The sequence below is a fragment of the Calonectris borealis genome, chromosome Z (genome assembly GCF_964195595.1).
Source record: "Calonectris borealis chromosome Z, bCalBor7.hap1.2, whole genome shotgun sequence".
Taxonomy (NCBI): Eukaryota; Metazoa; Chordata; class Aves; order Procellariiformes; family Procellariidae; genus Calonectris; species Calonectris borealis.
The window spans coordinates 40,876,904-40,891,735 of NC_134352.1; the positions used below are offsets into that span (position 1 = coordinate 40,876,904).

Here is a 14,832-nt window from a genome sequence, read left to right on the forward strand (position 1 = left end):
GCCGAGCCGCGGCAGCCAATCGAGCTTCGGAGCTCCGAGCAGCCCCGCAGTCGCCACCTATCAACGCCGCCGGGCCCACCCACCCACCGCCACTACCCGCGACCAATGCTAAATAATGGCAAGAGCGAGCAACCAACCCCGGCTTTAGGCTCCGCCCCGCCCCTGACGCGCGGCTACGGCCAATTAGCGTGCAGCACCAGCACAGTCAATAATGGACCACTGACCAATGCGGTGTGCTGCTCAGGGCTGTTCGCCGGGATTAATTATTCATGAGTTCTGCATTATTCAGGAGCCGCTCCCGCCCGCCCCGGGCTGCCCGCCGTCGCGGGCATCGGACGGGTCGGGGCCGGTGCAGCTGGGCTAGAGCGGGGCGTGCGGCCGGGGGGCGCAGCCCGGGCACCTGCACTGCGCTCCCCGTCGGTTCTTTGGGCACAGCGAGCGTAGGAGGCCGGCAAACACCCTATCGGTACGCACGTCTGGGTAGACTGTTCAGTAAGAGCTCATAATCTGATGTCACATAACGGTGTCACCACGGGTCTTTGGAGATAATCCACGTCCACTGACGAGTGACTTTAACGAAAGAGGGAGCACACCGGACTGGGAGCTCCAAGGGCAACTCCGCTTTAGGCAGCCAGCACACTTGCATAGACCAGCCTGGTATTCCCACAGACTTCCTGAATTGCCCCTTTCTGCTGAGAACTGCGGTGGTGGTCGCTGCACTGGCGGACCTCCGCAAGCACCTGCAGCAACGCTTCCAACAGCTTACTCATGCAGCGCTACAGTGAGACGCATGGGTTCCGCAGTGTAACTTGGAGAGCTGCTCTGTTCAGCAAAACCCATGCACGGAGCTCCCCAGCCACCATGAAGCCCCCGCGACGTAAGAGCGGGGCTCTACGTGCAGGCACCCCTGTGCCTGCAGGAGCCATGTCAGTCACCGCCAGCAATGCTTGGAGTGAGTCCTTGTCCTATCTCTGAGGTTTATAAGTACGACCAACAGCGCAAACGCTCCTGGAGACTCAACAGGGCTCGTTCACAGGGGACAGGCAGCTGCGCAGACAAAACATCCCTGTCCCCTCTATCAGCTACAGTAACCCCAAACACATGCTGTAAAAATCCCAGCCCTTCAGACACAGTCGCCCAAAGAACGCTGATTGCAGGCCTGGTTTCTGTGATGAGGCTGTGTTTTTACCCTAATCGTTCCTGACTAACACTTCCTCTATTACAGTAACTTCACTGTGCATCCCACCTTGCTTTGAAATTAATCTTGTCCTAAGTACAGGACCTCGAAACTGCATCGGACTCCCTGCTGTGCTTCAAAAGGCGGATCAGAGACAGCACTGGCAGCATAACAACCCTCGCCTCCCTCCATCTCGGAGTGCAGGTAGGTCTGGGCACACCATCGTAACACAAAACATGGTGCATCCTCCACACGTTACTCCAAACCCTGGACACAGTCACTGTGTCTCCCCTAGCTTTCACCTAGACCCACTTGTACAGGGCCTGCTTGCTACAGAACAAAACTAATTTCATTAAACTGTGCCCTGTCTAGCTTCATCCTCGTTCAAGACATCACAAACAGTTTTGCATCAATGGAAATAATGACAGCGACAAGTTCGGGCTATTATCTGCTCACGAACAGCTTTACAAAATCCTGGTAGACAAGTCGGATCTCTTAGGCTCTGACATGCTTCAAATTGAACCAGGAAATTCTAACTCAGCAAAGAGGATGTATTATCATTATTTCTGCACAGTTCTTATATTGTAAAAAATAGCTAGCCATAATGAACAACAAAGTAAAAATTTCTGAAGATATTTCCATGAATATGATACAGTAATAAAATACTGTATAAGAAATGTTTATCTAGATCAACTGTGCTTGCCTCTGAATAGTTGCCTTATTTCATAGAAAGATGAAACTACATGTATTTTCGTGTGAAAAGAAGGAATTGGAAAGCTACTTTGCCCTGTTCTAGTCTGGAGAAACACATTAACACCACCACATTACCACAACATATCAACAAAAAACCACCAGATCTTTTGCAGGCCTTTGTGGAGCCTTTTGGTATCAATTGCAGCATCCACACTAGATTTCCTCAAAAACACCAGAAAGCTTTTTAGAAATTCTTGAAACATTATTTTTATTTAAAACATTCTACAAGCTGAAGCTTCCTGAAGTTATGCTGTACATGAAAGACGGCAGACAAAAGAGTGTCATTATTGACTGTAGGGACAATGCGCTTGCAGCTTTAATAGGCATTTTGAAGGTCATAGTATCATGGGAGAGGGACAAATACAAGGAATTCACAAATATTTCAGCAGTAAGATTAGATTTGATGTTTTGTGGGACCTGGCTTTGTTTTCACAAAGTTTCAAAAGAGACAAAATTTTAACTTCTCAGAGAGATTCCACAATGATAGCCAAAAATAGCACTAGTTATAAATACATTTTGTCTTTGTCTGTGTAATTCTTTTCTAAAATGAATGTAAAGCATTACAAAAAGCCCTTCGTTTTCTGATGCTCTGAGTATCAATCAAAACAAAATTTCTATAATATAGATTTCAAACCAAACTGATTAAAGTCTTGCATGGCAGATTAATCTGTAATCTCTTCATTCGCCGCTTTTCGCTACATGCAATCAGTGTGTGATTGTCAAGTTACATAATTACACAAATGACAAGAGATGGACAAAGATAACCTGAATTTTACAGTTGACATGAAACCAAGCGTTCTGCCTGGATTTTTACACTGAGTAAGTAACAGTGATGGATTCGGTATGATTACATATTTGCACACAAAGCCAGAATCTCACATTTGCAGTGCTGAGCACGGGTGCCTAGCCTTTCTGACACCAGATTACCCAATTTACTTCAGTCAAGATGGGGGCTGCCTGCCAAAGTTGCTCCTCCACCAGGTTCTCTCCACAAGTGGATTTTTCACATGCGCAGAGCAGCTCTCCACAAGCTCCCCAAGCAGGTGTAGGTATGGAATATGGCATCTTTACCAAAAGACCCCTTGCTTAATTTTTTTTTTTAAAGGGCAAAGGAGCCTAATTACAGGAGAGACAAAATTGCGAATGAAGGCTGATGTTCTTCTGACCTTTACAGCTAAGCATTTAATCACCAGCGAGGGGCATCCCATCCTTGACCTTTCCTACAGCCACTCTCTCACCCCCGGACATGAATCTCATTCTCTAGTGCCTAAATCTCCCCTGCCTGGAGTGGAAACATCCCCAACCCACCACAGGGCTCAAGGTCCCAGTCTGGGGCAGGGCACCCGAACAGGTGGAGAGGGCAACACGGTGTCACTTAGTGGATCTAGCCATCACACACATTTTCCAGCAATGTAATTTTACTGAACTCTATTGACTACATGAAGTTTTAGACTGAGCAGTAAAGAGCTACGTCACCGAAGACAGACCTGCTTATGGTAACTACTATTCTTCCATCACCTTCTCAGGCAGAGATGGGAATTTATGTTATGGGCACGCTTACCTCGTTCTGTTTCCTTCCCTGTGGAACATTCAGTAGCTGGCCTCAAGTGAGCTATTAAGGAATTTTATTGTCTTGATATATTGATATAAAGCAAAACTTGGAAAATGTAATAATAAACACTTACATGAAATATATTATGACTATTGCTAAGTTATTCTACAAATCCGTATTACAACATACAATAAAGTTACTTGCAGTGTGGTTAAGTATTTGCTATTATCTACCTAAAGGCCATCACTGTCTCAAAGTTTTCTAGTTTGAACTTTGGAATATCACTAGAAATGGCTGAAGCATGCTTCAGAGAGACAAAGTACCTTATTTCCTCTTAATTTATCATGTATTTGTGTTTCAGAAATACAGCATTTAGCCACCTCAGAGAGTTAGTTGCTCTACCTTTTCTTTCTGGAAGAGTTTATTATCCTCAAACTCCTGAATCGTGATGTCCTTCTTGGGTCTAACTAGCCAGATAGAACACAGGTACTTTTTCCTTGTTTTCTGTTGAATTCGTGCTCCCTATCCTTTCACTATTTCTGTATTATGTTGTATTTAATAAAAGATATGCTTTCTTGTAATAACAAGTTGGATTTGATCTGATTGTAGGTTGTATAATGTCTCATTAGCTTCGTCCTTTACCTCTCAGAGAGCACTTTTTCTTGTTTCCACACAAACACAAAAATATTAATGCTTTTGTACGTTAAGCTAGTAGCATAGCATCAAAATACTATGAAGAGCAAACATATTTAATAGCTAAGATGCTATAGCTCAAATGGTTACTTTAGAACTGTTTTCACATAATGTTACATGAACTATTAGTTTAACACGTATGCATGTACTGAAAAGCAGTGTGGTTTAAGCCCTTCAGGCCATGCGCATTCTGTGTGCATGTTTCCTCTTTCAGCAGCAGGATCTGGACAGAGAGGTCACTTCTCTCTTTTTGGTCATTGCTATTACTACATGAAACACTATTGTTCAGAGCAGTTAAACTATCAGAAGTGGCACCAGCTCACCTCTTCTTTCTCTTCTGCTGCCTCCGTTAACAAAGATCTATTATTTGGCATTAAAAAAATTTAAAAGATCCACATAAAGAAGTTAATCTGCTGCCAGGCCTTTGAATGTCATTACAAAATCTAATGTGTACACTGAGGTGGCATAGGATAAGAATGGAGATATTTACTCGCAATGCACTGCAGCATTCACAGTGTCTACAATTTTATGTACCAAATCATAACATTAATTCCATCGGTCACTGGAGTTCCTTAGCAGCTACATGTACTACTTGAAGCATCACTCATGTAGTTTTGGAAAGTTATGAAGGGTATTCACAGTTTGGTTTTGGACTGCAATTATTTTAACACGAGTCATTGTTTTCTCAAATAGATTTTAACATATCTTTCTGTATTACCACTCCTTTACAACATTGTTCTCTTCCCAGAACTTTCTTCCACGGGTTATTTTTAAGGCTTTTAAGTGCGTCAGATGTAAGCATGTGGAAACCTGTTTGGTCATTTTAGAAACAAAAGTTACAGGCTGTAGCGTTTTCTTTCTGGCCTGGTAAGCACGGCCTCACCTGGCATAGCAGTGGTAGGACTTTGACGTGCCAATACTGAGTTTGAGAAGCTGGGGAATGGTTACTAATGAACAAGAATTTACCTAAGCAAAAATTCGGGTTTTTTTAGTTAGTTTAAAAGGATAGTTGTGACAAACTGAACTGTAATTCATAATGAAGGGGCTGCCTGTCTTTGGATGGATACTTAATACTGCAGTCCAGTACTACGGTCTCTACGTTGGAAGAACTGGTAGGAACCCCTACCATTACCCAGAGGAGGGTTAGTTAGTAGCCATACACTGCAAATTTGCTCTCCCCTGCACTTTCCTGTTCCTGTCAGCAGTGGAGGTTGCTAACCATCTTACAAGGCAGCAGTCTACAGCATAGAAACTGCAGTCAACAAAGCAGAACAGGGAAAAAACCTTTTTGCAGCTTTCACAGCTTCTCTATGCTCTTGATATTTGTCTCAAAATTTAGCTATTAATGTAAGAAATGTGAGTTACTTATTTCGCAACCTATAATTAGTCAGTAAAACTCAGCACGACGGTAAAATAATGAGGCAAAAGTAGCATGTTGATGTAAAGCTACGAGTTAGCTTCAGCGTAAAAGGCCTGCACCAAGTGCCAAGAAATGTGCTCCTGCTTTAGAACACTGAGACCTACTGCTTAAAAAATGCAGAAAACCAGCACAAAATAAATGAAGTACTGCTGTACCTGATAAAGCTAAAGCCTTTTTAGTTTCAAGTAACCCGATTTCCAAAGGATTCAGTAAATGAGGCATAGCGGCTACGCACAGATTTAAAAACTGAACACATAACCCCTTTCACGTTTTCACCTGCTAAAGCCAGGTCAGCGTGTGCCGCCGCATTTCCAAATCATTCCTCGCTACCACCAAACCTCTGGCAGACCTGCCGCGTACCCCTCACTCAGGTAGGGGAGCTGAAGCCGATGCAAATCCCCATTTTCCGCGGCCGCGGGAGCCCAGGCGGGTGCAGCACTCGGTGCCAGCAGGCTGCAGAACTGGTCTGGGTCCCGGTTTCAGAGGATGTAGGCTGGAAATCTAGATTTTAAGATACCATCCTAGTAATCGCGGTATAACACCCGAACAGCTGTATCAGATTGGGAGAGAAAAAAACCAACCCGCCCCCAAACAGCGATATACTAAAATTAGTCACCTACACTAACTTCTAACGCCACCTGCCTGAGAAAACTCCTAAAATTCCCGACTGGCGGCCCGGGGCAGCCCCCGCCGCCATTGGGCACATCTCCTACCCATTCCTTACGCTCCCGGGGCCGGTGCCCGTTGCTCTGCAGCCACAGGGCGGCGGTACCGGCCGGGCCGCTCGGCCGGACAGCCCCGCCGGCTGCAGGTCCCCGCCAGGCCGGGCTGCCGGCGGTCGCCCCCTCTGGGGGGCGCACAGCCCCGGCCCCCCACCGCGGAGGGCCGCTGCTAGAAGGGGCATCTCTCCACGCGCCCCTGCCAGCGCCCCGCAACCGCCGTAACAGCCGCGTCGCTGCCTCCACAGCGCCCTCACGGGGAACCCTCCCTGCCGGCAAGTGCGCGCCCAGCTCTCCCCGTCGCCGAGGGCAGAGCCGCGGCAGGCGTAGGGGCTTCCCGCGCCGCAGGAAAGCGAAGCCGCCGCCGTAGCGGGCAGTGCTGCCCCGCGAGGCGGCCCCTTTAAACCGCGCACATGACAAGCCGGGCGCGCCAAGGCTGCCGCGCCGCCGCGGTGATTGGCCCAGCCAGCCCGTCCACAGCCAGCGCGCGCCAAGCCTGCCCGGGCGCGCCAGCCCCGCCTCCTCCTCCCTCCGACCGCCCCCCCACTCCGCCGCGGCGGGCCAATCGGCGTCTCCTCCGAGACCGGGAGCCGCGGCGGGGCGGGGCGGCCCCAGCGGCCCGCGAGCCCACTCAGTTTCGAATTCCGCCGGTGAGCCGGACGCCTGTCCAATAGGGCGGCAGAAGCGGAGCCGCATCCCGCTCGGACCCCGCCCCCGGGGGCGGGGCCGCTGACTTCCCCGCCTAGCGGTTGGTCGGCGGGAACAGCCGCTCCGTGACGCTGGCGCCGGGTTGGGTGATTGGTTACGCCCAGGCGCGAAATGTAACGCGGGAAAATCTGGGGCTCGGCCTGGGCCGTGGGCGCGGAGGGGTCGCGGCGGCGGCGGCTCCTCCTCGGGCATCGCCGGGACCGGGGCTGCCAGCGGGGCCGGCGCCGCTTCGGAAAGGTGCGGGGAGGCTGTGGCTGCTTCACCCCGGCCGTTGCTATGGCCGGGGGCCGCCGCTGACTTTGCGGATCCGGTCGGGGGTGGCCGCGGAGGGGGGGAGGCACCGAGACCCCGCCGGGAGCCGCCGTCCCCGGCGATGAGCGGCTGAGGTGGGCCCAGGCGGCGACAGGTGCCGGCAGCCGCTGGACCTCCGTGCGGCTCCACACCCCCCATCCCGGGACGCGGGCTCGGACAGCGGGGCTGAGCCGCCGAGGAGCGCCCCCGCTCCCTCGCCCCCCTTCCCGCGCCGGTGCCCGCGAGGGGTCGGCGATGGCGGAGCAGCTGCCGCCGGGCGCCCCGGTGATTTTTTGCCAGGACTCCCCGAAGCGCGTCCTGGTTTCCGTTATCAAAACCACCCCGATCAAACCCTCCTCGCGGGGGGGCGGCGAGGAGCCGGCGCCCGCCCCGCCCGTCCCCACCAGCCCCGGCTTCAGCGACTTCATGGTCTACCCCTGGCGCTGGGGCGAGAACGCCCACAACGTGACCCTCAGCCCTGGCAGCACCGCCGCCCCCTCGGCCCTCCCGCCGCCCCGCGGGGGAGCGGGCAGAGCCCCCGCCGGGGACGAGGAGGAGGCGGGGAGCCCGGGCGGCGGCAGCGGCGGCAGGCACCGGCACCTGAAGGTGAGTGCGGGGCCGGGCGGGGCGGGCGGTGCTGCGGCAGGGCGGGCGGGCGGACTGGCGGGCGGCGGAATTAAAGGGTGACTCCGCGCCGCGCGCCCCTCCCCCGCCTCCGCCCAGAGATTTAAAGTGAAGTCACTTCCGGCAGCGGCGCGCGCGTCCCGGTGCCGTCCGGTGCGCGGGGGGGCGGGGAAAGGCGCGGCGCAGCGGGGAGCCGGGCCGGGCCGGGCCGGGCCGGGAGCCGCCGGCCGGCGGGGCTCCTGCCCTTTCCCCCTCCGTTTAAAATTAAAAAAAAAGTGGTGTTCTATTTTGCCAGTTCCTCCCCATTTCACCGAGCGCACGTCAGAGCGCTGGCGGTGCCTGACGTTCCCCCACCTGCACCCACCGGCCGTAGCCGAGCCGTTGGGAGCGGGCTAGGTGAGGGCTTGGCGCGCTCTGGCGTCACGCTGACGCTGTTACGGCACGGGTTCTCGGTTCCGACTTCGAAGTCATTTTGGGGGAAGTCGCGGGTTTTGGCTGGACTGCGGCAGTGGGAACGTGCGGGATTTCAGCTCCATCATTCCATCCACGCAGGATGGGATAAGGCGTGGCCGGCCGAGAGCAGACACCGTCCGTGACCTCATCAGTGAAGGAGAGCACTCTTCCAGCAGAATACGTTGCAATATCTGCAACAGGGTCTTTCCACGAGAGAAATCGCTGCAGGCCCACAAACGAACTCATACCGGTGAGTAAAGGGAAGGTGTGGGTAGCTGGCGTGAGTAGCTTAGGAAGCAGCAGGGAAGGAATTAAAAAAAAAACACAAACAAACCACAAAACCACAACGAACTCGACCTATTGATATTTTATTGTAACTGTTAAATTAATCGTACTTTTCTTCCAAAGTTTGTTGGTGCAATCAAAGTCTTTGTAACCGTGTTTGTCATGGGGAAGCACAGCAGCAATTTGGGCTATAATGGTATAGGCAAACTGCGTAAATATTTTATCTGCTGCTGTCACGGGCTTACTTTGTAAGAGGGAGAACTTGAGCTCGGTGCTCTGTACGTGGTAGCACTTTTTATTCTGACTGCCTCCTCTCTGTGATTGGTTTCCTTCCAGCTGGTGTTCTTTTCACACAGCAATTGAAGTTTAGCTGGAAGAGGAGACAGTAACTGAAAAAGTGGCTGGTAACTTGGGCAGTGTAACACCTTAGAAGTATAGCTTAAATGTTGAGAGAAGAGTTCAAATGCTTAAAATCGCCATCCAGTTTTCTCTCCCACCACCTAGAATTCATTTTCTGGGGTGGAGATGGTCACACTAATTTACTGAACTGTACGTGGAAGGCAACTTGCAGTTAAGTTAAAATGTAGGATCAACTCCCTCAATACTCAGCTGAGCTTGAACTGAACAGGAGATGTTTTTTTAAACCAAGCAAATACCTCTTTTTTTCCTTCATGTTCCTGTTGCAATATATTTGCAATAAAGTGTGTCCGCTTACAATACGGACACAGCCACCAACACACCCCCAAACGCCCAAACCAAACAAACAAACTTCCAGAAAAACCTTGGCTCCCATGGTCTCTTTTTCTGACTCAAGTCACTAAGACTAATCTAGATACTAACATTAAACAGCAGTTTCCTCATGCTCTTTGGTCAAAAGATGTTTTTATTTCAGTTGGTTGTATTAGGTGTTGAGCTTATACGAACTACTTAGCTGAGCAGAGCTTACCCTGGTGTTATTCCTCCGACTTAGTAAGTCAGCATCACCCTCGTTTTGTCGTCCTTCCTGAGGAGCGGTGGCATGGCATGCCTTTGCATAGTTGCATGCAGTCGGATCCTCCTGAGGGAGGAGACACCTGCTACCTCTCTTCTTCTCATTGCAGTTTGCATGGGGAAGTCTTCCTTGATGACTGACCTAAGAAAACTTTCTTGGCTTAAGTCTGGAATAAGTTTCTCTTGCAATCTCCATTTATCCATCACAACATTTCTCAAATAGTCTTCTCTAATGAGCTATTTCTACAACTTCATATGTTACTATACTGTTGACCTTAGTTATTTTACCCTAGTTCAGGCTATGTTAAGGATAAAATTTATCTGGTTACAACTTGAATTACATTACTTTTCCATTTCCTCATTTCACTCCATATGTTTCTTGTTCTGTAGGTGGATAATTTCATGGGACAAAGCTTAGTGCTGTGCAAGAGGTTTAAATCAGAAAATATGACAAGGAAAAATACAGTTTTGTTTTTTCCCCTCTGGAAATAATTGTATTATCCAGTAGCATTGAGCATGTATGTCAAAGTAAAGACCTCTTTGGGGTAAAGTGGATCTCTGCGATTTGGTACACCAGGGCTTTTTAAGTAAGTGCAAGCGTCTGAGTGGGTAAAAGGAGAGCTTGCTTGTGTAAGTCTCAGGCTAGGGACCACCACTGGATACTGTGACTCTTCTTTTATACTCAGCTTTCATAAATCTTTTCTGTTATTATTTTTAAGGTGAAAGGCCTTATTTGTGTGACTACCCAGATTGCGGGAAAGCCTTTGTTCAGAGTGGGCAGCTCAAAACTCACCAGCGTCTCCACACAGGGGAGAAACCTTTCGTCTGCTCAGAGAATGGTGAGCCATCAGAGAACAATTTGCAGCTTTCAGAGCTAGGGTCGGTCTAGTACTGGAAACGTATGCATGGTCACGTGGCAAAGATCCATAGAAGCTTTGGATTTTAATTTTGGAGGAGCTTCTAGGGAAGGGAGGAGCCAGGCAGAATCTGCATAATCATGCAAATACTTATCTAAGGATTGCATACGTTATTATGTAAGTAGGCTATCAGTAATTGTGTCAGTTGATACTAATGTATAAAACGATGGGGCATGTTACGATCCTTGCAAGTAGAGCTTGCTCTTTTCAATCAAACCTAGGGTTTTGTGAATGAGGAAGGTTGGATTTAGCAGCATCTTCATCCCACAGATGTTATGCTTACTCGTTGGTTGGCTGCTTTCCATAACGTGTTCTTCAATGTCACTTTGTGTTTTTTAAGGCTGTTTAAGCAGATTCACGCATGCAAACCGTCATTGCCCCAAACATCCATATGCCCGACTGAAGAGGGAAGAGCTCACAGACAGGCTGAGCAAGAAGCAGACGGCTGACAATAAAGCTGTGGCTGAGTGGCTAGCAAAGTAAGTTCCCTCACAGTGTCATCTTCCTCTAAATACTTTCAAGGGTGGTCTGAGAAAGCATTTTATTCTTAGGGGCAAAAAGGTCAGATCCCCAACAAACCAAAACCAGCTGTTCCTCCAGTACAAATCAGCCGCCCTTGCCTTTCCTTAAAGAAGTGCGAATTCCGGGTCAAGACGAAGTTCCTCATGAGACACTGTCTTATCTTTTTTTGTTGTTTTTTTTTGTTTGTTTGTTTTTGTGCTCTGCTTAAATGCTTCTCTTTGCTTGATCGACACTTGTTAATACCTTGTTAGTTAGTGCTACAGTCTTTCTGGATTTGCATCTGTATGAGGGGCAACAATTGTGTATGCCTAGGGAGAAACACCTGCTGGGAACACCATGTAGAGGAGAAGTCTGTAACAGATGTTCACTTGGGCAGTTTACACTTGAAATGGTGAATAAAGGAGGTTTCTGATAGCTTAAATGCTACCATATAAGGGCTGAAAGATAAAGTCAAATGCAGTGCAAGTCAGATGCAAGCTAGTACTTGGGAGGTGTTTGCCAGCTTTGAATTGTTGGTGTGCAAGTCAGTTGTATATATTTTAAAAGCATTCCCCACATCTGCTTTTGTAGATACTGGGAGACTAGAGAGCAGCGTGCTCCTGCTTTGAAAACTAAAACAATCCAGAAAACGGATCAGGAACAGCAGGATCCGATGGAATACCTTCAGTCTGATGAAGAGGATGATGAAGAGAAAAACAGCGCTCATTCAGCTGCCCGCCGCCGCCGCCTCCAGGAACAGCGTGAACGCATGCATGGCGCGCTGGCTCTCATTGAGCTTGCAAACCTAGCTGTGGCACCGCTGCGACAGTAGATAGGAACAGAGTCTGCCTATACAAAATGTACTTCCTGGTGGTACTTAACCAGTTAGATCCTGGGCATAAGCTAAGCACCTTATTTGCTTATCATAGGCTGCTATTCTGTAGAATTTATGAAGAATGTTGTTGCCCCATAACATGGGGTGAGAGAATTGCACTTTTTGTAAGGTAAAAGACAGATGTAAAGTTTCTAAGTATTTTGTAAATATGGGACTGCATAATGCAGGGTTGACAAATTTACGTGTTGTGGGAAGCTAGATTTTGCAAGGTTAACTCATTTATTTGAAGCAGTTTTCACAGGAAGCACTTTCTGAACAAAGTGTTCGTGATTAGCAGAATGGTACACGTGGCCAAAGAAGGCTGACAAAAAGAGAAGTATTTATCTGACTATTTAAGCAAATTTGTATTAAGTGGTAGGTCTGCAGATATTGTTAAGCAGCAATGAAACCGTGTTTTTCTAATGTCAGTATATCTTTACCTAGTATCACTGAGGCGGAAGGCAAAGCTTAGTTATCTCAACTTGTAGAGGGGAAGAAACTGCTTCATGCAGGAAACCGTAAGTTCGTTCAGGATCTTCACTGTGACTGCTCAAGGTATGAGGCTTGACTTTGCCGTTTTATGTTTTCTGATTTGATTTCAGCAGAATCTCTTGGTAGCACTTGTTATTCCTAACATACGATGTTAGGAACTTTTGCACATTGTTGGGTTTATCTGAAAATGATTAGTCTTGCAAAGTCTAGACAAAGGTAAACAATTGGTAATATTTTTTTCAGATATTTTTGGACCCTGTAGTGATTTGGCACTTGATTTTGTTAATAAAGGGGGTATTTACAGGGTGGTATGGATTTGTAGTAAACTATTCTAGATCTCCTATTAGCAAACACTAAGTTTTAAAGTATTGCTTTTATATTAGCAAATAGAAGCCTCTGTACTTTCTGTGCCTAAAGCCACCTTATTGCTTTACTTCAGGATAACATGCCAATTTTGTGTTCACTAACTGTAGCACAGCTATCAATTAAACACTGCAGAAAAGTATTCACAACTAGAAAATAGGCTTCCAAAGATAGTTACAAGTGCGTTAACAGTGTGATTTCATGTATTTCCCAAATAAATGAAGTTACAGAACGCTGCCTAGTACTCAAATGCTGATATAAAATGTTTAGCGGGGTATCCTGTCACTTTGTGAATGTTGTATACTTTTAAATAGCATTGTCTCATGGTGATCTTTTTCTGTATTTTGCTTTGAAGGCAACCAGAGATTCCTAATATGCTAACGAAACTTTGTTTTCAGATTGGACTTTTTGTTGTGTGTGTTTTTTGTGTGGTGTTTTTTTTTTTGTTAAGCTACTGCTTTAGGGGATATTAATAATTTGTATTTACTGACCTGCTTGCTTTAACTCCTTCCTCTCACTGAAGGTCAGGAAATTCAGGTGAGAAGGGAAGCAACTTTCCCTCTCGCTTAAACCAGAGGAGGAAATAATTTTATCAATCACTTGATATAGACTGACCAGGTGCGTACAGCTGTTCCAGAAAAGTAGCTTGATTTTACACCAGAAACTGCAACTGTTGGATTATGTTCTCTGATAGCTGATAACCTGTTGTCATTGAAAATCTCATTAACCCAGTTTGTTTAAATCATGTATTGATGCACTTAACTAAAGAGTAATTGAATAATTAAAAAAAAAATCATTTTCATTGAATGTAAATAAATTTGCACCAGTGATACGGTTTAACTTTTGCTTTCAGCTCCTAAACTTAGCTGACATCAGGCTCATTTGTTTCTGTTTTAAGCCTTTTGGGCTTAAAAATATGAAACATTAGTCGTTCTAGGCTTCTTAGCCTATGTAAGACCGGTAATTCGCATGTGTGGGTTTGGAGTTTCTCAAATAAGTTACGTGCTTATGACTGTTCAGTTGGCTGCAGGCAGATAGTCTGATCCCGAAATGAGTCCTGAGCGTAAATCTGTTGTACTTCTCAGGAGCAATTCTGAATTATGAGTCAGAAGTATTTCACAGGGCACAAGACTGTCATTACCAGCCAGTTGCAGACTGGAGTCATAACTTACTTCATTAGCATTGATTTTTTTTTTTCTTTTTTTATTTTTTTTTCCCCAGTCAGCTGTAATGCTTCAGGCAACTCGCAGAGTATTTCTTCAAGTATGACAAGTACACTGAATTGTACTTGGCTGCACACAAAATTCAGACAGCTGAAGCAGTTTTATGTCGTGACAAGTTTTGGGTAAAATACCAAGTAAAAAAAAATTGAGATATGGAAAACTGCTTTTTGTTTTATTAAGTGATTACATACAAGAAATCTTGAAGTGTTCAGTGCGTTGAAAGATTAAGTTGTAGTTTGGCATGACTTACCAGCAGAAGAGTGGATGTGCTGTTATTTTAATAGACGCTTTGAATAAAAACTTGGTTTAATTTTCAACTTTAGTGCGTGCTGTTTGGTTGAACACTTGGGCTCTTCCTTGTTTCTGTAATCCTGCCACCCTGCCTCGTCGCAGAGCATGCAGGTGTGTATTTTCCCCGTCTGCTGAAATCTGACACAAGTTAACAACCCAAAGCGAATTTTTTAGAGCTTTTTCTACAGTTTGACAAACCTGCGGGAGCGGCCGGGGCCTGTGGCAGCCATGCAGGGTGGAGGTGGGCTGCAACGCGGGCCGGCCCTCTGCTTTCGGGTGGTTTGGACCTCTCCGGTCCCCGAGGGCGAGTGCTCAGAGGCGCTGAACTCCCTGTCCGTGAGACTGGTTTCAAAACAACGCGAGCTGGTGCCGGATGGCGGCAGAGGCTACCGGTGAGCCTCGGAAGCCGCCCGGCGTTCCCCGTAGGCGGCACCACGCCGCACCCCGCGTACCCTCCCCTCCGGCCGGGCCTCGGAACGCCGCGGTGGCGGTGGGCTGGCGCTGCC

The 14,832-nt window shown here is 47.7% G+C and overlaps 1 protein-coding gene across 2 annotated transcripts; it reads left to right on the plus strand.

Annotated features, from left to right (window-relative positions):
- Positions 1 to 7,525: 7,525 nt before the first annotated feature.
- On the plus strand, positions 7,526 to 14,352 carry ZNF367 (zinc finger protein 367). 2 transcript variants are annotated; one of them, XR_012670816.1, is made up of 6 exons: positions 7,526 to 7,919; positions 8,490 to 8,640; positions 10,385 to 10,504; positions 10,923 to 11,061; positions 11,675 to 12,512; positions 14,034 to 14,352. XR_012670816.1 is itself a non-coding variant. In XM_075136237.1 (5 exons), exons 1-5 carry the CDS (start codon positions 7,569 to 7,571, stop codon positions 11,913 to 11,915), a joined length of 1,002 nt encoding a protein of 333 aa, XP_074992338.1. In that variant the 5' UTR covers positions 7,526 to 7,568; the 3' UTR covers positions 11,916 to 14,352. The 2 variants fall into 2 exon arrangements, 1 of the variants encoding a protein (XP_074992338.1); XM_075136237.1 differs by having other exon boundaries at positions 11,675 to 14,352.
- The last annotated feature ends 480 nt before the right edge of the window (positions 14,353 to 14,832 follow it).